Source organism: Merops nubicus, unplaced genomic scaffold (assembly GCF_000691845.1).
Source record: "Merops nubicus isolate BGI_N331 unplaced genomic scaffold, ASM69184v1 scaffold7762, whole genome shotgun sequence".
Classification (NCBI taxonomy): Eukaryota; Metazoa; Chordata; class Aves; order Coraciiformes; family Meropidae; genus Merops; species Merops nubicus.
Window position 1 is genome coordinate 1,300 of NW_008595544.1, and position 27,287 is coordinate 28,586.

Sequence of the window (27,287 nt, forward strand, 5' to 3'; positions counted from 1 at the left end):
GGCCTGAGGTTTGAGGTGGTTCCATCCTGGTTTAAGGAGACACTTGAAAAGTCATCTTTTGCAGCCCCTTATGAGTATGCTGTGGAAACAGCAAAACGGAAAGCTCTTGAAGTAGCAAACAGAATGCATGTAGTAAGTTACCAGCTATTTTTGTCTTTAAGTGGTGTGTGTTACTGTGACTTAATCTGTGTGTACTTCTTAGGTGGTCCCTTGAGCACATCTTCCACACTGAAGGCAAGTGGATGTTTTTCTCTCACTTGTGAAAGATAGCTTCCTGAAATAAACCTGCCTAATCAAAAGCAGGTCCTGTACCTGCAGTCTGGGCTTTCTGCAAACAGAAGTGACCTGCATCTCTTGTCAGCAGCTCACCTGCTGTTGCTTGTGACACATGCTTGGTAGCTCCTTCCAGCAGTTGGGGGTGTGGCTGGACAGTTGTTCCTTCAGGCATTCACTGACTGTGAAAGCAAACTCTTAAGGAAGAACACACTGCTGTGAATCCAGTGCTGTGCTGTAGCTTTCTTTGAACAGTAGCCCATTTCAGTAGTTGTGGTGGGCTGGGAAAGCTCAGAGTTTGTGAGTTTAGAGGTACTGGAGAAAAGCAGAAAGACATGAATTTTCTTACAGGTTTTGTGGACAAAGAAACAGGTAGATGCATTTTAAGAAGGGAGAAGCTGATGTGATTTCAGATTCTGTGATCAAGGCATCCATTTTGTATACTAAATATTATCAAAACCAGTGATGCAACATATACTATCAGTAGCATATTTGACTTCTGCCCTTGGCTGAGACCACTGTGTTGAGGACATAAGGCTGTTCTCTACCCAAATCTATTTCAGAGTCTATCTGATTAGATCCAATAAAGTGTACCAAAAAAATTTCTTAATGCATGTCTGAAAGAGAGGATTATGTTTGTTGAACCTATACTGATGAGAGAAAAGGAATATTGAACACTTAAAATCAACATGTTGCCAGATGTCACCATTCTTCAAAGCAAATATTGCATGATCTCCAATGTAAATTGTTATCCAGGTTTCTGTCAGCGTCTTTTCAGAGACTGGTGTGACATTAGGAGAGTGGATTTTAAACCCAGGCTCACTAACTGACTTATAATTGGGCTTGCATTGCAAAATGCTGTGCTGGCAATAATGCTAGTTCAAAATGCTTCTTCATACAGGGATTTTTTTGATGATACGTTAGTTCTACTACTGAAAGTACATCAACAGCCTTCCTCTAGAAGAATCACCTCCCTACAAACATTTTAATATAATGATCACAGTTACAGACAAGTTTCCTGTCTTGCTGTGTTAAATAATAACTATGTGCCTCATAACAGGCAAGTATATGAAAACTCACCTACAGGTTACAGTTTAAAGCAAAGAAAGGGCTACAAGGAATCTCGATATACCTCTCCCTCTCAGTTCCCCCAGATGGATGGTATGTTTTCCCTTTTGAGAGAAATAAATGGAGTGTGGCTGAAGAAAGCTGGGTGGGGTTCTCTTTATCATCAAAACTTGATAGGAAAAATGATCCTAGAGGGTTGTACTTCCTGGCTTTCAAACACTGGGTGCTTCCCTTAAAGGAATGCTGTCTGCCACCTTGGAGACCAGATCTGCTTTTGAGAATGCAGTTCTTTCCTGGAGGCATTTGTTCATCGGTAACTTATTTAGGCAAAATTGTGCCCTGAGAATGATCTGCTCCAGCCTTCCGTTTTCCTCACATTTTTGGTGGTATAAATGATTACTCTTGTAAACAGTGCAAAGGGAGAAGCAATGTCTTGTTTTCAGGTTAGCATAGAGCCCCACCTGTTAACCAGTGAACCTACGTTTTCTTACCTTGAGTTTTAAAAGGTTTTTTCTTCTGCCTCTTTTGAGAAATACCTTCTTTCTTTATGCCTTTGCAGAAACACCTGAGAACACCTGACATTGTCATAGGAGCAGACACTATTGTGGTAAGAAGCCTTCTGTGATTTAGCATTGTTTTAATTTATGACAAATGTAGAAAATACTTGTATCTTTAGGGTTAAAGATTGAAAGCTGTCTTCACTGAGAAGCTAGACCTGCAATATGACCTGCTATTGTGTTTTGTGGGTGTGGGGTTTAGGTTTTTTCCCCCAATAGGTAATTGTTGGTATCTTGAGTGGTAGAAGCCTTGCTGCTATTTTTGCAGAGTGTAAGTATTGCCTTGGATTTCCTAGTATGCAATGGAAATTCTGTTCTCAGGTAACTGTTGACTGTGAAGAAGTCCAGATCATGTGAACTGCTCAGTGTTGTGCTTTGTAGCAGGCATTGCTTTATAGCTGTCATCTTCACAGAGATGGTGAATGGTTAAGGACAGAAGTAGCTGAATTACCCTTTTGAGAGCTGCAGCCATGAGTGTTGAAGTCATTATGTTTTAATGACTCTTGACACTAAATTACCTCTTCTACCAAAGTACATGTGCTTCTCACTCTGCTCAGTCAATTAATGTTTAAAGCCTTGGCTCTAATAATAGTATAAGTGTAATTTCTGACCTCAGCTTCTGAGAAGGAAGTAAAAGCAGCATGCTCACTCTTGTTTTAGACTGTGGATGAGGAGATCCTGGAGAAGCCAGTTGATAAGCAAGATGCATATAGGATGCTGTCAAGGTCAGTAGCTTTAAGTAAGATTCCAAATGTGTGTTAAGCTGTTTGTTTTAAAAGGAGCTGTACAAATTCCCTGTTGTATATGAAGAACTCTGTAGACACAGAATTTTCATTCATCTTTAAATAGTGTAAGCCAGCTCTGCCACTGAACAAGTTAGACCTGCTTTTGTTACCCACAGCTGCTTGCTTGCTTTGGCCTCTTCACCTTAGGGAGCTGATGATCAGGGACATAATGAACGATTTTGTTTTCACTTGGATTAGTTTTCAGAGTCACTTATCACAAGACCCTATGTATGCTTCAGCTGGTACAGAATGGGAGATACAGAAAGGAATCATGATGGGAAAGAGGACAGAACCGTCATAGAAGTTGTTTAAAGGTTGACATTTAATGGAAGAATATTGCATATACAAGAAAGGACATGGTGATGTGTTCATAGACAATTGCTTTGAATTCTATAGTTTAACTGAGGAGGGAAAGACTAGTACAGTCAGTGTTTGCTGTGGGTGGTGGGCTGATGGTTTTTGAGTCTTCTGATTTTTTTTTTTTTCTTAAAGGATGCTTTTCCCTACCGGCTTAATGTTATCTGTAATAATCTTTTCTTTTTAAGATACACCAACTAAATAACTCTAGTTGCCTCCTCTAGGATGAGATGTGGTCAATCCTAGTCATGCTTCTGTTTTATGGGGGCATCCAGAACAGGTGTACTACTTGTTTCACCAATTGACACTAACTTGGGTGTCACCTAAAGAGACAATACAAGTGGCTTAGTAGTTTTTGGAGTTTTGCTGGTGGAGTTTTGTAAGTCTACTTAGATTTATATTTTTTCATTGATGACTTAGGCTGAGTTTTTGATCATTTGTGGCATGTTACTAATTTAGAAGTAGTAGTCTTAATCAATAAAAGAAAAAAAAGAAACCAACAAAATTACAATGTTGGCAGCATATGTTATTAGGAGACTCTCTAAGGAGTCTGGCAAGAGATTTCTAGATTTCTCACAACTGCTTTTGTTTGAAATTGCACCAAGTTTGGTGGTTCAAAAGTAGTATATACATTTTTTTACAGAGCTTAGTCTACTTGTAACATGTACAAATGTTTTGGATTTTTTCAAGTTCAATAGGTCAGTCTTAATCATGGGTATGAAACACTTAAAGTTTAGTTTTTTAGTGCCCTTAATTTTGTCCTATATGAGCAGGAAAAAATGCAGAGGTATATATTTGCATATATAGAAGATGTCAGAATTTTCACTCACTGCTTCATCTTACAATTAAGTATGTGTATTGTGGAGGATAGTGAGTGTGAGATACTTCTCATCACATCAAGTAATAGCCTGGCTGATCTCTGAGACTATTGCTTAATTGGCTGCTTCCAAGATTCAAGTTCTCATGCTGTTCAGCATGCTTCCATTGCTTAAAGCCCTCAAAATTAACCGGCCACATTGTGGCGCTCTGAAGCCACTAGAGGAGAGAGCACATGAGTCTGAGGTCAGAGGGAATGCAGCCTCTCTTCCTCTGCTCTCTGACCTGGGATCCCTGGGGGCCAGCTGGGATGAAGTGAGTACATGGGGTCTAGTTGCCTCTCACTTGTTTAGCCTAAGTTGCATCACCTAGCTATTTATTGCCAGCTTTCAGCAAAGATGTCTGGAACAGTAGCAGTGCTTATGCTGGTTGGCTTTTTCTTATGCTTTTGAAATGGTCATTTCTCCCTATGCACAGTAAATAAGCTCATACCATCGACTCTGGGTGGGCTTCAGTATAAGTGACATTTTGGAGACTTGAAATACAGTAAATTTTTGTATTGCCAATGTGTTTTCACCTATGTTGAAATAAAATATTTATTTAGGATACATCAAGTGATGTATTAATATAATGATCTTTCTCAGTCTGTAGTCACGTAATCACTTAAAACACTTTTGCATGTGGCAGATTTCATAGAACTGTTGTTAATATAAGTTTTTCCCCTGACAGGTTGAGTGGGAAAGAGCACAGTGTTTTCACAGGAGTGGCTATTATACATTGCAGCAGCAAAGGTACATGTGTCAGTTTGTTAAAACTCAGAATTATTTTCATAAGGACTTTTACAAGTGAAAAACAGGATCAAAATTTTTCATATATGGTCTGAATTGGCTTCATCTTAAAGATAATTACCTTATCAAGATATAAATTAAAAACTCCACACAAGCTATCCTTCTTACTGTATTCAGTTTTCACACAGGAAGGAGGATGACAAAATACAATAGACTTTAGAAATACTGTGTCTATAAGCTACAGGACTAATTAAGACTACTGTAAATTGTGGGAATATTCTAAATGAATTTCAAGTAAGGGACTATGAACTGTGGCACTGAGCAGAATCTGGTCCATATTAACTTTATTCCTGTGTTCTGTTTGCACTAGCTGATGAATACTGCAGATGAGTAACTTTGTTACTTCATTTTTCAGTCACTTAGGGAAGCTTTAGAGACAGGTTTTAGGGGATGAGTAAAGTAATGGCTTAATGTCTCAGACTGTCAATGAACTGTAAGGAGCAATACATCAATGTTCTTTATATAGCTAGCAAGTGATTTGTGAGAACTGTACCATCAATAGAATTTGAGGAGTGTTTGCTTTGATGGAATGCCTGTTAATTATGCCAATATTTTACTAGAGCTTTTGCAAGATTCTTTTCTCTGATATTTCACTGTATGTAGTCTTTCTGTACACAAACTATATGCAGCTTTTAATCTCTACTGGAATGATTGCTCTTAACTCTTGTAACAGAAGTCAGTTATCCAGTGCCCTTACTAATATGCTAGTACAATATAGAGCTGCTCATTTTTAGCTTTGTTTATAATTACAATGTTGTTGTTGATTACTACATATGTTACAGATGGAATTTTCATCTTAGGCTGATTTACTTTTTTATCAACACTGGAAGATGTACTCTATCTTCATATGCAACAATTTTTAAATTTTGTCTGGGTCATTAAATGTTTTTCAACACTTACACCATTATCAGTTGGTTAGTATCCTTCCCTTGGTCTGTACCATACATATTTTTTTATTCCTCCTTAGAAATTCCCACTGCTCTCAGGACAGCAGCAACAGTAGATGCTGGCATTGGTATCTATATAAAAGAGTAGAGAACTAGTAGTTGATAATACATACATACAATCATTTGTGCAAGGCTCTTTCCTGTTGAACATGTGTTGGAACAGCCTGTCTGCCATGATACCAGATTCACAATGTGCCACATGTGACAGAGTCCACACAGAGGTCTGCAGCACTTTTTTGCACCTCTGGCCTTCTCTCAACCTCTTCTAGGTACCAAAGTGTGAAATAATCTTGTTACCTCTTGAGAGATGATATAAAAATGGTACTGATGGGACTGCTGGGTGCCTGAGTCTGCAGTGCCAGTGCAGCTGCACGTTCACATTCAAGCATTTATAACAGCTATGTGTTTAACCATGGTGTGATGTTAAGAGCTCTTTGACAACAGTCAGAGTTAGAAGGGTCTTTGTAGCTTTCTTTGTACTTTGGTGCTGGATGTGGATGCCGGAAGTCCATAAACAGCTCTGCATAAACATTGTTAATTTGTAGAATGCATCCCACACAGGGAGAGCAACCTGGTAGCCCCAGGACAGGACTGCAGAGGTTGAAAATGCAAGCTTTTAACTGTCTTGGGAAGTTAGGAGTCCACTGTCCTTAAAGAGCACTATTAGTCATTTCATGTCTGTGTAGTAGCTTTAATTTTTCACAAGCAAAAATGTCAAATGAATACAAAATAAATCTGAGATGTTATGCTCCTGAAACTACAATTTCAGTTTCTAATAAGGCCTCTTCCTTTCTGTAGATAATCAGCTAGAGACAGAAGTCACTGATTTCTATGAAGAGACTAAAGTAAAATTTTCTGACCTGTCTGAGGAGCTCTTATGGGAATACATTCACAGTGGGGAGCCAATGTAAGTAATACCCTGAAGCTATCATGCAGTACTTGAGAATAGGCCTTAGGGTATGTTATTAACCACCAGCATAAAACATTTTGATCTGTGAAATTTTGCTGCATATGGGTGATAAATGATAAACAGTTGGTGTAAGGTGAGTATTCTGCTGCTCTTGTCTGGAGCTATCATTCCTCCCTTTTTAGTACCCTAACAGATTTGGAATGCAAGACTGTTGAAATACTTTGGTTTAGAGGAAGCACTCATGCAGTGCACAGTTGCCTCTCTGTTAAGAGGCATTTGGGCAGCTTGGGTACCTGAGACAATGGATGGTTCTCATTATAAAACAGGTGAATAGTGAGTATTGGGTAATCAGTGTTGGAGACCTGCATTGAAAGAAGTGGGAACTTGGTTTTTTCAGCTTATCAAAACCACACTGCTCTTATGCAAGAAACACCAACTTAACTTTCACTTGTGGCCAGTTTACACACGTTCCTATGGCACAGTTCTTTGTTGTGTGTCTCTGCTATCCTTGTACTACAGTAGTTACTTACAGACAACATGGATTCCACAGGAGAGAGGATGAGGACACAATGCCTAACTACTCCTGAAATGAAGTTAACTAGATTATTTGTACTTATTTAGAGATAGCAAAGGAATGTTTGTGACTTTACAGAATTTACCTTTCCTTTTTGTTACCTGAGGCTTAGTGAAGACAAATCAGGCCATAGTTATCACTATGGACTCCATATCTGGTAATCTGGGGTGAACTTTTCCCTTTGTAGCTTCAGTTCTGACTGTGTAAGAATATTAGTCATGATGATTTTTAAACTCATTTGTGCTATAAAACAATACAGTCATGTTCTGCTGGGGATAGAGGAACATGTGTAGGCTTTGGATTTAAGTGACTGTGTGTAAATGAGGCATACTTTCTGAACATGAAGGTTCCAAGCTTATTGAAGAGACTAAAGCTAAATTGGATTATACAGAGAAGAATGTTTTGGCAAGAATGCAGTTTGTAAGAAACTCCTGTTTAGGTTTTTGGAAGGTGATCTTTAGTATGCAGCTGATAATAAAGTTGCAGATTGAAGGAGAAATGGCCATATGTTTTTAGGAAGATTGTCAGGTTGAAAAATATTTTGGAATATTCTGATTATTTCCTCTGGAAGAAAATACGCTTTAGCAGTGCTATGCTGCAGCAGAATGGCTCATGAGCAGCCATTTTCCCAGGGGGTAATTCTGTTTGTTCTGCCAAACAGGCTGTATAACAGCAAGGGTTTCTCAGGAACCAAAGGTTCAGAGAATCTATTTCATATGTGTGTTGTTGCTCTCTGGAGCAGAAGCAAATCAATATTCATTGATATAATCAAGAAGAGAGGAAACTTTTGCTTTGGCCTTGTAAGGTAAATACTAAATAGTGTCCTATGAATTTTGCAAAGCAGCAAGGAGAGATCTCTCATGGGGTCTTTGTTTCACTGGATTTTTTTGGTCCCCTCCTGCAGGACCAACCACACTGGTTACACATTTATGTGCATACGGTTTTTTCTAAGCACTATTGCAGTTCATGTGACCATTTGTTCAGTTTTTAATGATGACTTAATTTAGTGAAATCATACAAGCCCTAATGATCACATGAAAAATTAAAATAAAATTTACCCCTGTGCTGTTGAGGACTGGATTTTAGATATTTTTGTAGCAAGGACAAAACTGGCTTAGAGTACTTCAAAACTCAGTAACTGGTGGCATGGGGACTAATTCTAAAAGTACATAGCTGACTTAAATATGAATAAGGGAGGAAGGAAAATCATTATCTCAAGGCAGACTGACAACGCTATAAAAACTTCCAAACTTCTGGCTGCAGAAAAATAGCTTTTTTTTGTTTTATTCCTGTTTCTCTTTCCAACCAAGGATTTTCTGCCTGCTGGCAGGGTCTTTCTTCTTTTCTGGCTCTTTATAGAAAGAGGGTTGGACCATAGTAATCCTAACTATCTGGGGCTCATGTTATGAGTAGACCTGGTTTCTGCCAGCCTTTGACCTAGCTTTTCATTTTGGTATTCTTCCCTTGTGAACAACTTCCTGTCTGTGTTCACAACTTCCAGTCTGAAGATTCTACATGGTTTTTGGTAGCTCTGCTCTGAATGATGACAAGGAAACCAAAGGCTCCTGCTGAAGTTGATTACAGAGCCTGGAGCTCTACAGTTTCAGACTTAGCTATGAAGTAATAAAATATAGAATGTAAAGGTCTAATTTCCTTCCCTTGTATGATTTCTCTTAAGAGTTATTTCCTTCAAAGCTATAGCAAATGTATCTTTTCAGTTTTGCACAGCACAAATTAGCTCTTGGATAGCTTGATGTTATAAGCTCTTAGAGCTTGACAGCAAAAATCTTTCAGGTGCAGGATTACAGAAGTAAGGGGAGCTGTACTGTGCTTATACTGGAATGAAGTTTGCATCTTTTATCATCTGTCATGTTATTACAGTTGACTCCTCTGCATCAGATAGTTGTTCTGTATTCACCAGAACTTACTAGCAAACCTTTTTCTCATACCTGCCCATCTCTGCTCCTTTTCAAGTTCCTTTGCAAATGGAAATGCATCTCTTGGCTAGTTCCATGGTGTGTGTATGCTGACTGGACATCTAGATGTTGCCCCCCCAGAGATAGGTAATGAAATCCTGCTTCTCTTTACCTCTGTCATGCCAGTCTCTGCTCTAAAAAATCCACTAAGTTCAGATTTAAAGGAACTAAAGGTTGAATTTATCAAACTAAACTTGACCATCCAATCAACTGATTCATAGCTGAGAGATGCAAGCAATTAGTGTACAGCTTCTGCTGTGTTTTAAATGTTTGCTTCAGTAAAGGTGAATATTGTCAGTGAGGTACCTATATCATTCTGTTAGTGAAGCCTGGACAGGAGCTCAGATGGACTCTCTAAAGTGGCTGAAATTTGTCTGTACTTCCACTAATGTGACTGTGTGGGCCAAAACATGTATAACTGTCATACATGTCTTTGGAAACCCACCTAAAATCCAACCAAACATCTCCTTTCATCTGTAGGAGCAGTAGAGGTTCTTAGTGGAACAGTGGTTTGTGATCCACTGGCTGTGTTGGACAGTCCAAATGCTGTGTATGTTTATATACTGTTCTGTGATGTGAGGTGAAGTTCTACAGCTAATACAGGAAGTGTGCTTTACAGCAGTTACCTTTACTTTAGCTCTCAACATGTTGTTCATCCATTGTAATGTTTTAATGTGTGTGGTTTGACCATTCATGTTAAAAAAAACCAAAGAGTGGACATAGCATACATTCTTGCTGTAATGTGTGTGGGCTGGTTTGTGAGTTTTTTGCTTGTTTTTAATAAGCAGATAGTTCAAAAAATCCCTACAACAGTCAGTTACTGAAAAAATGGTTTGGTTGCAGTAGTGATCTTACTGTTTGTCAAAAGGTGTTTAAAGTGAGTTGTATTTTTTATTATAATGTAAATGAGCTGATGCGGTGCATAGCATTATAAATGAAACCTGGAAGTTGGTGCTGTGCTGATGGACGTAGCCAGTTAGGAAAGCCAATGAGATTAGCCAGAGCTAGTTTTGAGAGCTCTGTAAACACTGATACATTCTGGAGTTTAGCATGGAAGGTACTTGAAAGATGAATGGATTTTTGATACTAACTGCATAGCCTCATGCCTTTGGACTAGAAGCTGTACCTGTGTTAGAGAACCCTACTCCAGATCTGATGCCAGAATATAAAGTTCTATATAAAACTAAATGTCAGTAATTGTGTTAATGTCCTTGCTGGGAGTATGATACCATGGCTTTTGATGGTCACAATGTTTTTTGCCTCTGTCAGCACATAGCAGAAAGACATCCTACTGCACTCCTACTTCATTTAAAAATGAAAAGACTTTTTAGTCATTAGAATGTTCCTAATTTAGATAGTCTAAGTCTTAAATATGTTAAGAAAGAAGGAATAGTTTAAACAATGACAGAGCTACACAGTGGTACTTAAAATGCAAGATTAAAGGCAAAGCCCTTGTTTACAGAAATTCAAAAATCTCATTTACTGGGATACAGTTTCTTGTGTTTCTCTTAGGAGACTATTGCAAAGAAAATCCATAAATAAGTTCTAAAAATGTAAAGAGCTGGTTCTGATCAAATCATAAGATGAAAAATCAAAAATCTTCTTTGTATAGTAACCTTCTTTCCCAAGTAGTTTGTGTAATTCCATACTACCTGAAGTTAACAGGTCTGAGACTGACCTTTGGTTTCAAAGCTTGCTGACTTAGGCCTTCAGATTCTGATGCTATCATGTAGTAAGCACACTAACTGCCTTCTTCCTTAAATGCCAGCAGTAAAATTGCTGGCTCTGTTGCAGCTTATCTCCTGGATGTGTTTTCATTCCACACAGTGGAATTTGCATAGTTACACCTAAGGACAAACTGGATTTCCAAGGTTACTTTCTGTGAAAATACATTCCTGTGACAGCTGACTAGCAGCACTGTGACATCTAAGAGCAGTGTTGTGAACCACAGTTCTTGTCTCAGAGGGTTACACAAGAATCAGATAGGGCTGAGGGGGATAGTGGATTTGGTATTTCAGTAGCTGCTCCTCCCCAAGGAAGCCCTGTCTTCCTGATCCTCAGTTTAGATACTCCTATGACTGAGCTCTGCAGGACACACAATTGCTAGAGTTCTGAGATATTTCCTTCAGAGTGAGCTCCTTCTGGAGTTGGTTACCCCTGCAGGCCCTTCAGCCCCTTGGGGAGCGAAGCGAAGGTCGGCGTGCAGCTGGGTGACCCAGTGGCAGTGTTGGTCTTGGTGACTCCTGCTGTTATCTTTTGGTAGCCAGAACTTGGAGTGCTGGGTAACCTGTGGCAACACAGTCTGACTGCAGTCAGCTGATGCACCTCCTGGTTAGGTGACTGCAGCACTTGGACTGTCTGAAGCATAAAGACCTCAGGTTACTCAAACTTAGTAGAAATGCTGCTCCTTATATATATTTTGTGATTTTTAAATTGAAGTGTTGAGCCTAATGAGTATATTTAGTCTGCCTCTAACTCAAGGACAGTGGTCTGTTCCAGACTCTGTGGTACTGTTGCATTATTTGTTCTGTGCTGCCTTTACTCCTGACCTTAATTAGATGCATGTTGGTTTTGCTTTTTCTTCCCCAGGGACAAGGCGGGTGGATATGGAATCCAGGCCCTCGGTGGAATGTTAGTTGAGTATGTCCATGGAGACTTCTTGAATGTGGTGGGATTTCCTCTGAATCACTTCTGCAAAAAGCTGGAAGAATTGTACTGTCCACCCCCTAAACATTGTGTAACACATAAGAAGTATGACTCTATCCCTTCAGTGGACACTTTTGAGAACCTAAGTGATGGAGAAAGTGAATCTTCAAATTTCACAGAGCACAAAGGTGCTAGCAAGTTGGGCAGCAGTGGGATGTGTTCCTTGGGAACTACTCACAATTCTGAAAACAGTTCCAGTATCAGAACTGGTTTTGTGGTACCTTTGGAAAATCAGAATGGAGTGTCAGAAAGAGCAGCAAAACTTCCATCTAAAATTCTAGACCTGATGGATGGCTTTAGAGCTTCAAAGGTAAGGGGGGGAAAATACCCTACTCATTACATTGCTGACTGATATGACTGCTTCATTGGACTTTAATATACAGCAGGTAATGTGAAACACTTGAGCTGGGGTAAGAATGTATCAATAATTATTGTAGAAGGACCACTGAAGTACCAAAGAAGCTAAGATAGCTGAAACTAATGGTGCAGTGCAAACACTGGGCTTTTTTGGTATTTGCTTTTATCTGTTCTATGAAGTTTCCATTGCCTATTTGATAAAAAAATTTCGTTCCTTGAGAGGAAAAACAATCAAGCAGGAAGCTACCTTTTATATACTCTGAAGAAAGCATCTAATGTTAACTGACTTTAAACTGTGGCAAGAAATGTATATGTTGTATTTCCTTTAACTTTTAACGCCTAGCATTAGAATTCTGTGGAAGACCTTTTTTCTTTTAAATTCTTTTAAACTCCCTGTTAAGGAGATTATTCTTTTATGCCCTGTTTCATGTTCCAGGTATGTTTAGCTGATAATCTCCATGCAGTATCTGCTGGAGATAAACACATAACAGCTCACAAACAGAAGGTCACATGCTCTGTGTAGCAGCCAAGTATGATGGGAAATGAGTAGCTGAAGAGTTTTAAGTGCTGCCAAGTTTCCTACTCACAGCACCAGTGTGGTGAAGATAATAGTGAAGAGGGTGAAGGAAGAAATGAACACAAATCATTTGAATAGGTCACTGATCTCCAAGTCATTCATGTTTTAGGAAGCGGTGAAAAAACTGCTAATGTGGCAGTGAAATGACAAACCTGGAACTAAAGAGAGAACAAATTTGAAGAGGGATGGAGGGAAATGCACAAGACAGTGAACAATGGTTTTGCTGAAACAGAGGAAAGCTCTACTTGGATCTGAAGGAAAATGTAGTGTGGTCACTGTAGGTCTGTGGGCATGCTACTTGCAGACATGCAAAGCAGTATTGAGAGACTTGGAATAAAGTAGCTTTGAGTTTGTAGTGTTTGAACTTCCTTGTGTATCCACAGGGAGTGAGTTTTGATGTATTTGAAGGGGTGAGCTGGTGCTTGGCATTTCTTCAACTGAAGTTAAAGACATGGAGAATCACCAGCATTTTGTTGCTCATTATATATGCTGCTTACTGTGGTGTCAAATTCAGTTTTGTGCAGTGAAAGCTGGTGGAAGCTGTAAATAGTTTTAATTTCCCACTAATCCAGTGTGAAGTCACACAATGAAGTGCTGAGTTTCATGTTGGGCGATTCTTAGGCTTGGATCTTTGTAAAATTAATTACCAGTTGCAGTGAATGCTTCCTGTGATCTGACAAAACTCATGATCTCTCCACTTGCAGAATAGGTAAGAGTGCAAGAGCATTTAGTTTCACAAAAGCTCTCAAATCCTATTTCATTTCAATCCTTGAGTGTTGTTTCAAGGCCTTCAAAAGACAGAGTGACATCTCTTGCAGGCAGTTGTATTCTGAACAGCTGCTGTTGCAGAACAGGAGGGGATCAGGGTTGAATCATATCTTCTCTAACTTAGTGTTTTCTGAGTTTGCATAGCCTGATCCATACTCGGACATCTGGGTTTTTTTTCTTTGATTTCTCCCTACCCACCTTGAACTGAGAATTAGAGAATAGTAGAGTCAAAATCACTCTATCTTCTCACCTTCTCTTTCCTGTTCTTAATAGTTTCCAGGTGGTTTCAGTCCAAAGATTGGGCAGGTCTTGGAAGCCAAATGGCTGTAGACTAAATACAATTTACTTTTTTGTGAAAGCCTGAATTATATGAAGTACTAGGTATATGTTATCAGAATAACAGAGAACTGAAAAAAAAGAGGATGAAGATAAAATATAGACAAGTAGACATATGTTAAAGACCTTCCTCTCAAAGTTAATATTTTTCTCCATTTGTTTTTTATTAATCAGAATACCAATCAATTTTTTTCATTGACTGCCTTGGATTTTTAAGTACATTATAGCTGTCTACAGTTGCAAAGAAACTGATCCTGTGCTTTCTGTTTCTGTTCTTGTGCTCCAAGTTCTTTGGTTTTAGGTGTTTTAACTATTCCAGAATACTGAAACTACAGAACTGGAAATTCATTTCAGATGGAGAGGTATATATTACCACATCCTATGAACTTGCCCCTCTGGTTTGGTTAGCATATATCTCAAGTTGAGTATTTCAGCTTAGACAGCTGCATTGCCCATTTTTTTTTTTCTTTACTTTCAGGCCTTGGCTGTTCTCTCTTCCCATTCCGTGTGTACGTGTCCTGTTAGGGTGTGCAGCTGTGCTCTGAAGTTTTGGGGTTTTTTTCTTGTCTTTTATTGAACAAAGACCAGGATTATGGCAACTGGAGCTGCTATGCTACCTTAGTGGAGCTTGCCAGTTTCTTATGTTTTGGGTAAATCAGGTTTAATTTATCTTTAGCATTGATTCAGATGCATGAGAATGTTTGACCTTCTGGAACAGCCTTATAGATGGGATCTGCTAAAAGTCTGAATAAAGAGGCAGTCTTCATACGAAATCTGTAGGCTGCATTCCAGAGTATTTTCAGTTCCCTTCTCTCCCACACACCTCTATTAAAAATTCTGTTACTTGGCTAAGGCAGTGAAACCCACTGAGAGGGAAGGGCACGTGTCATGGCAATCTTTAGGGGTTTTGTTAAACTTTGTTGCACTTCTTACAGAACAATTGTGTAGAATAACTCTAGGCAAAAAGTATAGGGTTTTTTCTTAATTGCAGTCTTTTAAGCACAGAATGCTAATAATTTGTTTCCTACATGTAGGCTCTGTTTGTAGCCTCTAAGCTGAAGATATTTGATCATCTGAAAGTTAAAGGTCCACTGAAGGCTGTGGATATTGCACATGAGGTTGGAGCATCTGCGTGTGGAACAGAAAGGCTCCTTGATGCATGTGCTGCTCTTGGTTTATTAGAGAAAACACCACAAGGTGATTAATTTCTCCTCACTCCAACTGCACATAGTACTGACAGAAAGGCACATCTGGAAGAGATGCTTTGAAGGTCACAGGGGCCGACTTGATACTGTGGGTAACTTGGATTTGGGGGAAAGGGGAATAGATTGTTGCTTCTTTGCTTTTGTTATTAGTAGCTGCAATTGCTTCATTTGGAGCAGGCTGTATCTGATGAACACATTCAGTTCTCCTTTGAGGAATGCTTAGATTGCTTTTGCTCTCTGGACAAACGCTGACCAAATTTCTAAGAAAGTTGTGCAGGCAGTCCCAGGGAGTAGTGTTAATAGCTCAGATGTATCATCTGTGTTTGGGTCCCAACATCCTCAGGCAATGCTACAGGCCACTGAAAAGGTTGTAAAGCACTGAACAGGCCACCCAGGGAAGTGCCCAAGTTACCATCCCTGGAGGTATTTAGAAGACATTTAGATGTGGTGCTTTGGGACATGGTTTAGTGGTGGACTTGGTAGTGTTAGGTTAATGGTTGGACTCAATGACCTTAAGGGTCTCTTCCAAATTAAATGATCCTATGATTCTATGTAAAATAAGAACCAAATTCCATTCCCTGATGCAGCAATGCGGGAGAAAGCCCTAAAGGCAAAACATACTGGAGAAAGCTTGAATTTAAGGGAAGGAGAAGCTATATTCTAAAGAAAAATGCAGTTAAGAATGAGGAACTTTGAATATTCTCCCTTAAATATTAAGCATCTAACTTGGTTACTCTGGTTTGAAAGAAAAATAAATCAGTGACTGTCCATATCTTCCAGCACCTAAATTCTTCTTAGAGAATCATAGAATCCTTTAGGTTGGAAGAGACCTCCAAGACCATCAAGCCAACACTACTAAGTCCTCTGCAAAAACAGAATCAGAATCTGTCAGGGTTGGAAGGGACTGCAAGGATCACACAGTTCCAACTCCTCTGTCATGAGCATTCTTATCAACAATGGACATGTTCCTTTAAGGATGAAAAGTCCTTTAGAATTATTTAATAGAAATCTTTGCACAAAGACCAATAGGATCCTAAGATCACCACTTGCTAGCTATTTAACATCTATGCAGGAGGACATGCCTTTAGATTTTAAAGGACAGTAGCAAAGTACTGAAGCAAAGCTGGTTACAATTGTTTTCTTCCCAAAAGGTTACAGTAACACAGGTTCAGCAAATACCTACCTGACCTCAGATGGTGAATACTCACTTCATGGCTATATCATCCACTCGAATGACCACCTTTGGCCTCTCTTCACGAACCTGGAGTTTGCTGTCAAAGAAGGCAGCAGGCAGAACCATCGAGCCTTTGGAAAGAAAGCAGAGGATTTATTTAAGGTAAACTCCTATTAATATGAAAACCAGCTGTGAGGAGCCCAGAACTGATGTAGGGTCAAATGGTAGCTGAGCTGTCTAAGAAAGCTGGTCAGTCTCAGAAATAGAAACACAATGCAACTCACTGGTCCCAGACTTCTGTTCCCTTCACTTTTAGGCTTTAAATGCTGGAGCAATCACAGAACATACTGGGAAATTCAAGTGTGGACAAAAATTCTCTGGCTAAAGTGTTGCCCATCCAGCTAACACTCTCAGAACAACGTCTAGGCCTCTTTAACTTACAATTATATGGCCTTTTTATAACACCAGGGAGTACCTTGTCCCACATGCACTCCTTCCATATTGCGTGCTTATCACTTGGTACTTGTGTGCACCCTGTTCAATCTCTGCTGTATAATTAGAGCTGTTTTCAGAGTTGCTTTGTGTTGATGCAGTGGAGGAGGGATCCAATGTCTTAGGTGGTTTGTAGTTTATATGCATCAAGCTGGTATATATTGCTGATAAGAATAATTGCTTCCTTATGTTCCTTTCTTCCATCTGTTTCCATCTCTGTTGCATTCCTTTTCCAGCGCTAGCCCAGGTGGATGTGTTCAGACTGGAGGATCACTTAAGAATTATAACTAGCCTAACTTGTCAATTATCCACCTGGTGAAGCAGGTTGAAGGGCATAAATATTTGTGCATGTTTAAGGAGAAGGCTAATAGTGTGAGCAGAGTGTCAGGACTTTCTCTGACAGCAGTGCTGGCTTAGTGTACCTCAGAGCACATCCTGAGGTCCTTAATTTGTACTTAGTTTCTAGATGCTGATGAAACCAGTCCCCCAAAGGAGTTGTCTACATCCCTCATACAGTCAATAGAAGGAAAGTAAGGGCTTTTGGAGACTTAAAGTCCTGCTAACTTAATGCTAGTACCTAGATCACTGGTGGACAGAACCTCTGTTAGGAATCCTTCAGAAGCTCTTTAAAGGGAGTTTAGATACTTTGCTGGTTCTGGTACTGAATGGTTGCATCTCAACTAATCAGAAAACTCAGTATGAGCTTTGATGTTCCTGATTTAGCTTATGTTCCAATCATCTAGCTATTTTCTTATCATGGGAGAATAAATGTCAGAATTAAATGAAAGCAATTTGAGTATATCAAGGAGGAACACTTTAGGAAACTGAAAGAAAAAAATCCGTCTGTCCTTTCAAACAGTTCCCAGTTTAAAGACATCTTGCTGAGAAGCAAATGTGTTAGTAAATGTATGTCAAAGGCACAGTGTTTCTTTAAAAAGTATGTTTCACACAATATTTCTTTAAAAAAAATGTTTCAGATTACCCCATCTTCCTGCTATGCTGCCTCAGCTTCAGTGGGCAGGAGTGTTGAATTTAACAGCCCTTGGGACATCACCAAGGGCTCAGCCAGGTTCAAACCAGTCACATGTGGGTCCTTGGGGAGACACCACAATAGGTGGCTGGGTTCAGAATTCTGGAGAGGATCCAGAAATTTCCTTATCACTATGGTAGAACAGCAAAGGACTTGATGAGCAACTAGTCAATGGCACTCATAACCATGATTGTGGAATTCTAATGTTAATGGTGCACCTACTGCCTTAGTTGTATGTAATTTCAGTAACATAATGAAAATAAACTTCAGTTCATGTGCTTTTTTCCCTTTTTAGGACTATTATAATAGCCAGGAGGTAAAGCAACGTTTTATGGCTGCCATGCACAGCATTGCCCACCTGACAGCAAGAGATGTGGCTACAGCATTTGATCTTTCACAGTTTAAATCTGCTTGTGATTTAGGAGGTATAGTCTGTAATTGGACTTGTATACAAATGGAAAAGTTTGATTTCAGTTTGATATTTTTATTACTGAAAACACATGTATATTTTTTTTACTAGAACTGCAGTAATATTACCTATTCTTTCTCTGGTATTGTAATGTTGGAATATACAGCTAACTGCAAGCAGGGTTACTTAAATGGCATTCAAGTAGTTTGAAATAAGTATTAGTCACCATCAGTTACATACTGACACAGCTCAGTAGAGAAAACAGAGATGGTTTGTGGCCCAGCTGATAGAATATTGGGCTGGGAGCTCCATTTTCAACTGTATTGTTGCTGTCCAAGATCTTCAAAAGTAATGAAGGATTTATTTCTGAATCCTTCTATGTTGGGGTGTCAAAGTTGAAACGCTGCACTGCTAGAACAAAAAGGTTGGATTCTTTTGGAACTGTTTTGTGTTGGTTTAATTACTAATATCTAAGATGACCACCAAAATGTTGAAGATGGTGATATACCTGAATGAACTCGTGTTAGTGTCCTTTTTGCTTTGTGCTTGGAGTTGCACGAAGGGAGTGTTACTACACAAGGAAAGATCCACTGAAGAAAGAACCATTTACTTGGTTCCTGGGGAGGTGGAGAGCATGTCAGAGAAATTAAGACAATATTGGTGCAAGCTTTGCCATTTGTGCAGAGACTACAAGACTTTACTGTTCCTATCCTTTACCATGCTGGAGAGTATTCGTCAAATTTCATGTATGTAAAAATTTCATGCTTTGTAAAAAGGCATTAGATATATTTACCATTTACAAAATAGTTCTAATGCCTTTCATCCACAAATTACAGCTCCTTGCCCTTTCATTAGTTTTTCTATCCCCCCCAAAAAACCCTGAGGTGCTGGTATCAAAGTTTGTACTAGCAATTCTGTGGCAGTAAGAGGCCATGCCTGCATTCCCCAAGCTTTAAAGCATTGCCCTAGCACCAGGAAGTGCTACTGACCACGTCAGTCGTGGAGCTGTCTGCCTAACTCTGATTTGATGTCTTTATTTTAACGTAATGGTGAGCCTTGGCTTTAAAAATGTCTGCAAATGCTGGGAGAAAATACTTGATTTGACTTTTTTAAATTTTCAACAGGTTGCACTGGAGCTCTGGCTCATGAATTAGTACAAATATACCCAAATCTCAAGGTCACAGTATTTGACCTTCCAGAAGTCATTGCAAACACCTCTTACTTTCAGCCTTCAGGACAACACACAGCTCAAGTGACATTTGTATCAGGTAAACAAAACACATGATTTTTTTTCTTGTTTCTGTTATCCTGGGGCACAGAGCAGGCTCTTTTGCTTCAGCAAATGGTGTGCTACCCTGCTCCAACACCAAACACGTGTCTTAGCACAGGGCAGGGTAGGCTCACTCATGCTAAACATGGCAGTTCTCAGGCCTGTGGGGATAAAACCAAACTGGCTGTGGTTGGAGAATGTGGATAAATAAGGAAGTACAAGTTAGTCATTTTTGAGTAGCACTGGGAGTGAAGGCTGCATGTCCTTGTCTCAGGCTTTTCTTTTCTAGGTAAGCTAAACGTGGTGGCTACAAAGGACTTTGGGGTGTCTCCTTCCTTGCTTTAGACTCTCTCTGTTTTTATCCGTTACAGAATTCTTACCTGTGAGCTGCTCTTTTTAACCAAGTTTTCCTTATCTGCAAATCAGTGCATACCTGTACCTGTTCATTCTTGTTTCTTTACCTCTGCTGAAGCTCCTATATCCTCTGCAATATTTTAAGTTCATGTTGTAGGCATGTACTGTGTTTTCTGTAGGAATGTACTAACTCTGCTTTCCAACAGGTGACTTCTTCAAGGATAATCTTCCAGAAGCAGATCTTTACATCCTTTCACGAGTTCTTCATGATTGGCCTGATGAAAAGATACATGTGCTCTTAAGCAAGGTATCAGCCGTTTGCAAGCCAGGTGAGTTTTTTCATCCTGTGGGCTAAAAGGTGTGTTAGTGCATAAACGTGAGTAATCATAAATTCTTATTAAAAACATATGCTTCTGTCCAATTGTAGTAGCCTTTGCTTGAATGTCTGTTTGCATTACAGTAATTCCTACTAAGAAAAAAGGAAACAAAGCTTCTAATAAAACCATATTAAACAAATGCTTACTAGACTTGCAGGCTTCACATACAGCTGTCGCCTCCCCTCTCTCTGCCATGCCCAAACTTTCTCACTAAGCCCTGTATCATCATCAAATAACTAAGCATGTGCTTATTCATATACATACAAGTAATCCAACTAAAGTTCTTTCAGGTTCCTTTGTGGTAAACTGAAGTTCAGCACTACTTTGTGCACAAATTTAATAAGAAATATGTAGGCTTCTTTTTCCTGCATTTGAATCATAGAATATTTCAAATTGGAAAGGATTTGTAAGAATCAAGTCCAACTTCCTGCTCCTCACAGACTACCTAAACTATATGACATAGAACATAGTCCAAACATTCCATGAACTATTGACAGGCTTGTTGCTGTGACAGCTTCCCTGGGAAGCCTGTTCCAGTGACTGACCACCCTGTCAAGTGGAGAACATTTCCTAATGTCCAGTCTGAATCTCCCCTGATGCAGCTTCATTCCATTTCCTTCTGTCCTGTTGCTGCTCACCAGAGAGACAGCAGCCTTACCCCCTCCCCTGCTCCCCCTTGAGGAAGTTGGAGATGGCAGTGAGGTCACTCCTACCCTTCTCTTTCCAAGCTGAACAAACCAAGTGACCTTAGCTGCTCCCCATAAGTCTTGCCCTCAAGGCCTTTCACCATCTTGCTCACTCTGCTCTGGACACCCACTAATTGTTTGGTGTCCTCGTTGTATTGAGGCACCCAATACTGCACTGAGGTGGGGCCACACCTGCCCAGTGTAGGGTGGGACAGTCACCTTCTTCAACAGACCAGCTATGCTGTGCTCCATGCACCCCAGGACATGGTTTTCCATTTTGGCTGCCAGAGCACTCTGACTCATATTTGGACAGTATTAAAGACCAAAGGAAAAGACAAAGAAGAAAAGCCTGACTGCTAAAATCAGCTGATTTCTTTAATCCAATAGGATTAACTGTAGCTATGAAGTTTGATTCATATGAGAGCACTCAAAATGACATCTAGGCTGTAAAGTGTAATACTGTTTATAAATTGAAGTAAAGGTCTGGGTGACTGTCTTAATCTTCTTATGCAAAGGTGGGGGTATGACAGATGCTTACAGAAGTTGCATGATTCAAATGGAAACTGGACTGAGTTGAAGAGCGTAGTCAGGAAGTGATGTGGACCTTCATTGAAGTGGAGACACTGCTCGAACCTCCCACTTCACTTTAACAATTAAACGTTTGCTTTCAGGAAGAGATGACTGAAAGTAAAGTTCTGTCACTGATTTCCACTGAAGACCAGTAAAACACTGGTCTGAGGGATCTCTATAATGGTGTCTGAACAAAATACTAAACTTGAAGCTAGCACTAGTTTACTGAACCACTTTTGTTTTGGAAATGCAGGAAGTGCCTTGCTAGTGGCAGAAATTGTGCTTGATGAAGAGAAGACACATCCTCCTAGAGCTGTGCTGCAGTCTCTCAGTATGACAGAAGGCAAGCAGAGAAGTGGCTCAGAATATAAACAGCTACTGGAGAAATACGGATTCACAAATGTACAAATTAAGATCACAGGAAACTTTTTAGATGCTGTTTTGTGCTTCAAGAAGAATCTGTCACCGTAGCATGCCCAGAAGCAACTGGGATGCTGAGTTTTTACAACACTTGTGCATTATGCCCATCATCAGCCAGCCCATGCTGTCAGTTCAGGGTTGTTTTGACCCTTTATCTAAAGCATAGTTGTTGCAGTCCAGCTTTTATTTGAGGCCTGTAACTTCTGCAGCAGTGAGTTGTATACATTTGAAAAGTGTCTGGGGCAGGCTGAAATTCCTATGTATTAAAAGACCTTCACAGCCAGTTCTTTTGGCTAGTGTGCAGACCATATTAAGCTTAGACTTGACATAGCTGTGTAGCATGGCAAGTTAAAACTACAAGCGTTTGTGAGCCACATTAATACCTTTGTTTTATTGGAACGTAAAGAGAATTCTCCTTCTGCAGTGTATTCAGTCATTACTGCTCATTTTTATCAGAAACAAAAAAATAAAAATACATTCTCTACCATTTGATTTGGGGATGTTAGTCCTCTTTTTCACTTTTTTGTGGGGCTTTATCCAAAAACATCTGAAGGATACCCTTTTTTAAGCACTTTTTCTGCAGGCAAATGTGAAAATAGGACTAAGCTCAAACATGTTCCTACAGCAGCTATAATGTCACAGAAACTTCAGCAGCCTCTGACCTCCAGCCACAGTGTATACCCAGACAGGCTGCAGTTGAGAGCTGTTCCTTATTGCTTCCTATCAGTTTTGGGGTTTTCTGAATATGGTTAAATGGCCATATGTGATTTCTGTCTCATTAAATGAGATGAATTTTAGGATTTATGTATAAATTCTCTTATGAAGAAACTCCTATTTTTAATTTCTTATTTCAATCTTTAAATTGAGACAGACATGGATCCCATATCTTCAAGTAATTTGTCACTAATGCTACCTCTCCTGATGTTTATTTTTTTATTCTCTTAAGAAATTAAAAATAGGAGTTTGTCTCAATTTAAAGATTGAAATATGAAGAGACATGGATCCCATATCTTCAAGTAATTTGTCACTAATGCTACCTCTCCTGATGTTTATTTTTTTCCCTGATATGTCACTGATACTGTTTTAATTTAAAGTGTACTTTGTAGTAGAAGCCTTTCTGGAGATTAAAGTTTCACTTTCAAACTAGCTTTCTCCTCTATCAGTTGTGAACTTCTTGCCTGTCGTGGTTCTACAGCAATAATTGCAATAAGCCAGTGCAAAAGAGGTTGTGCCTGTGCTGAATCACCAGCCTCAGCAAATTAAAAGAGTTGATGAGCAAGGTCAAGAGTTGCATCTGCCAGGTAGACTCTGTCTTAATGTTACTTAATCAGAAGTTACTTTGCTCTTTGAGCACTGAGTAAAGCAAAAGTGCCACAGTGAGTCAATTCACCATGAGGAACACGCTTACTACAGAGCATTTCAGCTGTACAAAATCAGGGAAATGTCAGACTTCTACCTCATTGGAGTTCTTAATTTTTAGCAGAAGGTTTTTATGAATGAAAACTTGACTGATCACAGACATTTAAAGTGATAAGGCAAAACATTCAACAGCTCACTGAATTTAAAATGTTTCATTTCTATATGGACATGAAGCTTGCCATTATGCTTTACAGTTCTATGTTTAGAGAGTCTCATTCTGGCAATCAGATGTTTCTCCATACATAGTTACTCATAAAGTTCATAATGCTATTCTTAAAGCTGCTCTAAGCTGCTTGAGTCAGAAGATTTCAATCTTGAAGTTGGTACACCTGTAACTGTCACAGCCTGTGCCTCAAAGTAGTATGTATCTGAGTGTAAAATTTGAATGGAATGTTGTTGGCTACCACACAACCACAGCATGCTCTGTGAGTATGCACCAAGCCTCAGTCCCTTGGCCACGTTCTCTGTGGTAATGCACCACAGCTTTGTGCTCTCAGGGCAATTAAGCATTGGAGCAGGTTACCCACAGAAGTTGTGGAATCCCTGCCCTTGGGTTTCATGCTCTGAGAACAAAGCCCTGAACAAGCTGAGCTAACTGTGGAGCTGCCTCCAGCAGCAGGAGGTTGGACTAGAGATCTCCTGTGGTCCTATTTCAGCCTAAACTGTTCTACAGTCGTTTGGCATAGCCCAGTGATCTGACAAATTATAAACTCATCTTCTCTCATTAATGCCCAAATTGAGTTTTTCAGATGCTGTGGAGGAAGCTGGTGTCTGTTGCTGACTGGTAGAAGAGGTGGATTTAACAGTGTGACACTGAAAAGACTGCCCAAGCAATATGAATAACCAAGCAAAACTTGGGCCTGTTCACTAATCAACATAGGAAGAATAAGGACTGTTTTTAAAAACAGCTGAACTTGTGGCAGTAAAGCCTGTAGCTTTTGTGTTGCTCCTTAGGAAGTGGCATTCAGCTCTGCCTTCCTGAGGATGCTGTCTTTCACCCACCTTCTGCCTTAACAGTTCAGAGGAAATGCAATGTACAGGAAACAATATTTTGAGGTGGACAATTTGGGGTTAACAGAATGATACATAAGAGAAACAAGAACTTCAGCAGTTCTTCACTGAATGCTGAGGTAAGAATCTCGAAGCTAGAAAGAGAAGTCTGTAAGAAGAGACACAACTTGCCTGGCTGTCCTAGCTCCATGACTTTGATGTAAATTTTTTGACCTTGTTACAGCTATTGACAGTACTTGTGGCTGGAAAAAGTACTGGGACAGAAGCAAAGGGTAGTGTGTCATCTGAGCCACCCAGCACAAAGGCTTAGGAAGAGCTATTTAATGGCTAAAACCCCTTTGTGTGAACTCTCAGTTCAGTTTTGGATGTGTTAGCTGACTCCTGGATAGCGGAAGCATTTAATGTGAAGGTTTGTTTTGGTATTAGAAAAGGTTTTGGAGGACTGGCACTTCACACCTTTTTTTTTTCCTCCTCCTATCTTTTTGCTGTAAATAATGTCCTTGCTAAACAATGGTAATCTGCATTAGACTAATTTAGAAAAGACTGTCATGGCCATTAATTTTTGTCTCCTATAAAACCGGGGCCAAAATTTCTTCAGCAAAGTATGCTTCCTGAAAGGGTTGGAAGATAGCTCTGTTTCAGTCCTTTTCATGGAGAAATTTCAGCTACATTAATAAATCTTCATTAACTGCAGAGAGAATTTTTTTTTCTTTTTCCCTGTACTAATTTAATTTACTGTGTCTAATTTTTGAAGGTGTTCTTCCCATACTGGTTCAGCTTTTAGAGTATATTTTTCCAGATTACCCTGATGTTATCTGGAAACCCCAAATAGCTTTCTGTGGTGAATTATGATGACCATTCTATTTGTGTCCTCCTTTCAAGAGCATACAAAATTTGGACACTGTCTTCGAAAGCTGTAGTATAAAATTTCTTTTTAGAAATGATAGTCCTGCATTACTCTACCTAGCAGGGTTTGCTGTGTAACCAGGAACAGCACGTCCCCGGCCGCTCTCTTGAAGGCAAAAAAGAGAATCACATGGGAAGGAGGGAGGGAGTAGAAACCACTGAATCATAACAAATGGGCCTCATCACCCTGATTTTACAAATTGCAGAATGGTAGGGGTTGGAAGAGAACTCTGGAGATCTAGTCCAACCCCCCTGCCAAAGCAGATTCACCTAGGGCAGGCTGCACAGGAAGGCATTAGGGCAGGTTTTCAAAGTCTCCAGAGACGGAGTCTCCACAACTTCTCTGGACAGCCTGTTCCAGTGCTGTCACTCTCACAGTAAAGACATTTTTTCTGATGTTGAGATGAAACTTCCTGTGTTCGTTTTTGTCTGTTGCCCCCCATCCTATCACTGGGCATCACTGAAAAGAGCCTTGCCCCATGCTCTTGGCATCCACCCTTCAGATATTTATATGCATTGATAAGATCCTAGAAGATTTAGATACCTAAATATTAGGCATTCAGATTATCTAGTCTTCTGCTCCCCAATCAGTAGAAAAGCAGGCATTTTCAGAGGAGGATTCATCTCACCTATCTCTCAAAGGAGATTTCTTGGTTTTCCTACAAAAAGTGGTTTTCATGGAGGATAGAGCATACTGAAGAGGGGAAGCTGGAATGCAGCTATCTGATCTATGGGTGACTGAATCAGGGCAGAAGAGTTCGACTGGACAGATGACAGATTTCAGGCCCACCTCAGACATGGCTGGCTTTTTGTTTGAGGCAAACCTGTGCCACTGGTTCATCAGGGTAGTTGTCTTGAATTTGCATTTAGTAAAGTAGCTGATGCTACAAGGAAGAAATGGGAATTTATTAATAAGCTGTCAGAAGGACTTTCCTGACTTCTGATAGTTAACACCGAGGTCTCAGTATCCACAGATCTGTCTCTTTGAAAACCATACTGTAAAGTTTACTTTCTATCAACTGTTAAACGTCTGAGGTGCATGGGTAGGAATGGCTCTGAGGAAATTGTCTGAAGGGTCAGAAGGATATGGATGTTATGTAGTACTATAGCAGTATTAAAGTCACTGTGAAATGTTGCTACTTTGATCTGGTTTGTTGGCCTCCTACCCCCACTCTGCCAAACGAAACCACCACATAAAATGGAAGACAACAAGTAAAATTCTCATTTTGTCAGTAGCCCTCTTGTCTTTCTTTACCCCTCATGGGTTTGAAGATGGAGGAGGAGGCTGTCTGTAAACAGGTTCTGCTTGCATCCCTGTCAGTCCCACCACAAAGACCTTGCTTCCTACAAAAATAATGTACCACAGTAGCTTCTCTGCTTCTGTAATGCTTGCTATCCATCCGCCGTTGTGTCTGCTTGGTGCCATTTCAGCGTGAACGTGAGGCAGTGATGTATCCCAAAGGGGTGTGACTGCTATCCCTGGCTGAGTGTTTTCCATAACCCTCGTGCCAAGTCTACAGAAGTCACCCCCTCTTCCCTGGAAACAGAGGTGTGACTCAACGTGTGGGTGTTTGAGCCCTCCGCAGTGTGGAAGGGAATTCCCTGTGGTTTGTGAGAGGAGGGCATTACACATTCAGCAGTGGATTACTCATTTAATAGCAGAGCAAATCCATAAATGATAAGTGAAATCACCCATGTCTTGTAATTTGCACCCTTACCTATGGTAGCAGAAGTTCTCTTGCCTGATAATGGATCATTACCATTGCATGCATATTTTTTTTTAAATTAGGTGGTGGGATTTTGCTGGCTGAAATGGTGTTGGATGATGAGAAGAGCAGGAGCACAGCTCTGCTACAGTCTTTGAACATGCTTGTGCAGACAGAGGGGAAGGAGAGAAGTGGCTCCGAATATCGACACTTACTGGAGCAACATGGATTCACAAATGTTAAAATCAGACTGACAGGAAACTTGTTAGATGTCATCCTCTGTGTAAAGACCTAGGAAAAAAATGGATTTAGTAGTAAAATCTGGATGTCTCTAGTCATGTTTGATGTTTTGTAGTTATGCAAATACATTCTTAGTTTCCCATCATTATCATAAACAAGAAAT

At 39.8% G+C, this 27,287-nt stretch overlaps 1 protein-coding gene across 1 annotated transcript; it reads left to right on the top strand.

Moving 5' to 3' along the window:
- ASMTL (acetylserotonin O-methyltransferase-like) lies at nucleotides 1-27,287 on the top strand (the record flags this gene model as incomplete). The annotated part of the gene is made up of 12 exons (XM_008936074.1): nucleotides 1-132; nucleotides 1,901-1,948; nucleotides 2,559-2,623; nucleotides 4,586-4,647; nucleotides 6,450-6,558; nucleotides 11,701-12,127; nucleotides 14,890-15,052; nucleotides 16,212-16,396; nucleotides 18,052-18,181; nucleotides 19,290-19,433; nucleotides 19,996-20,118; nucleotides 26,968-27,287. Coding segments are annotated over 12 exons (1,800 nt in total), but the record flags the coding sequence as incomplete, so codon positions are not given.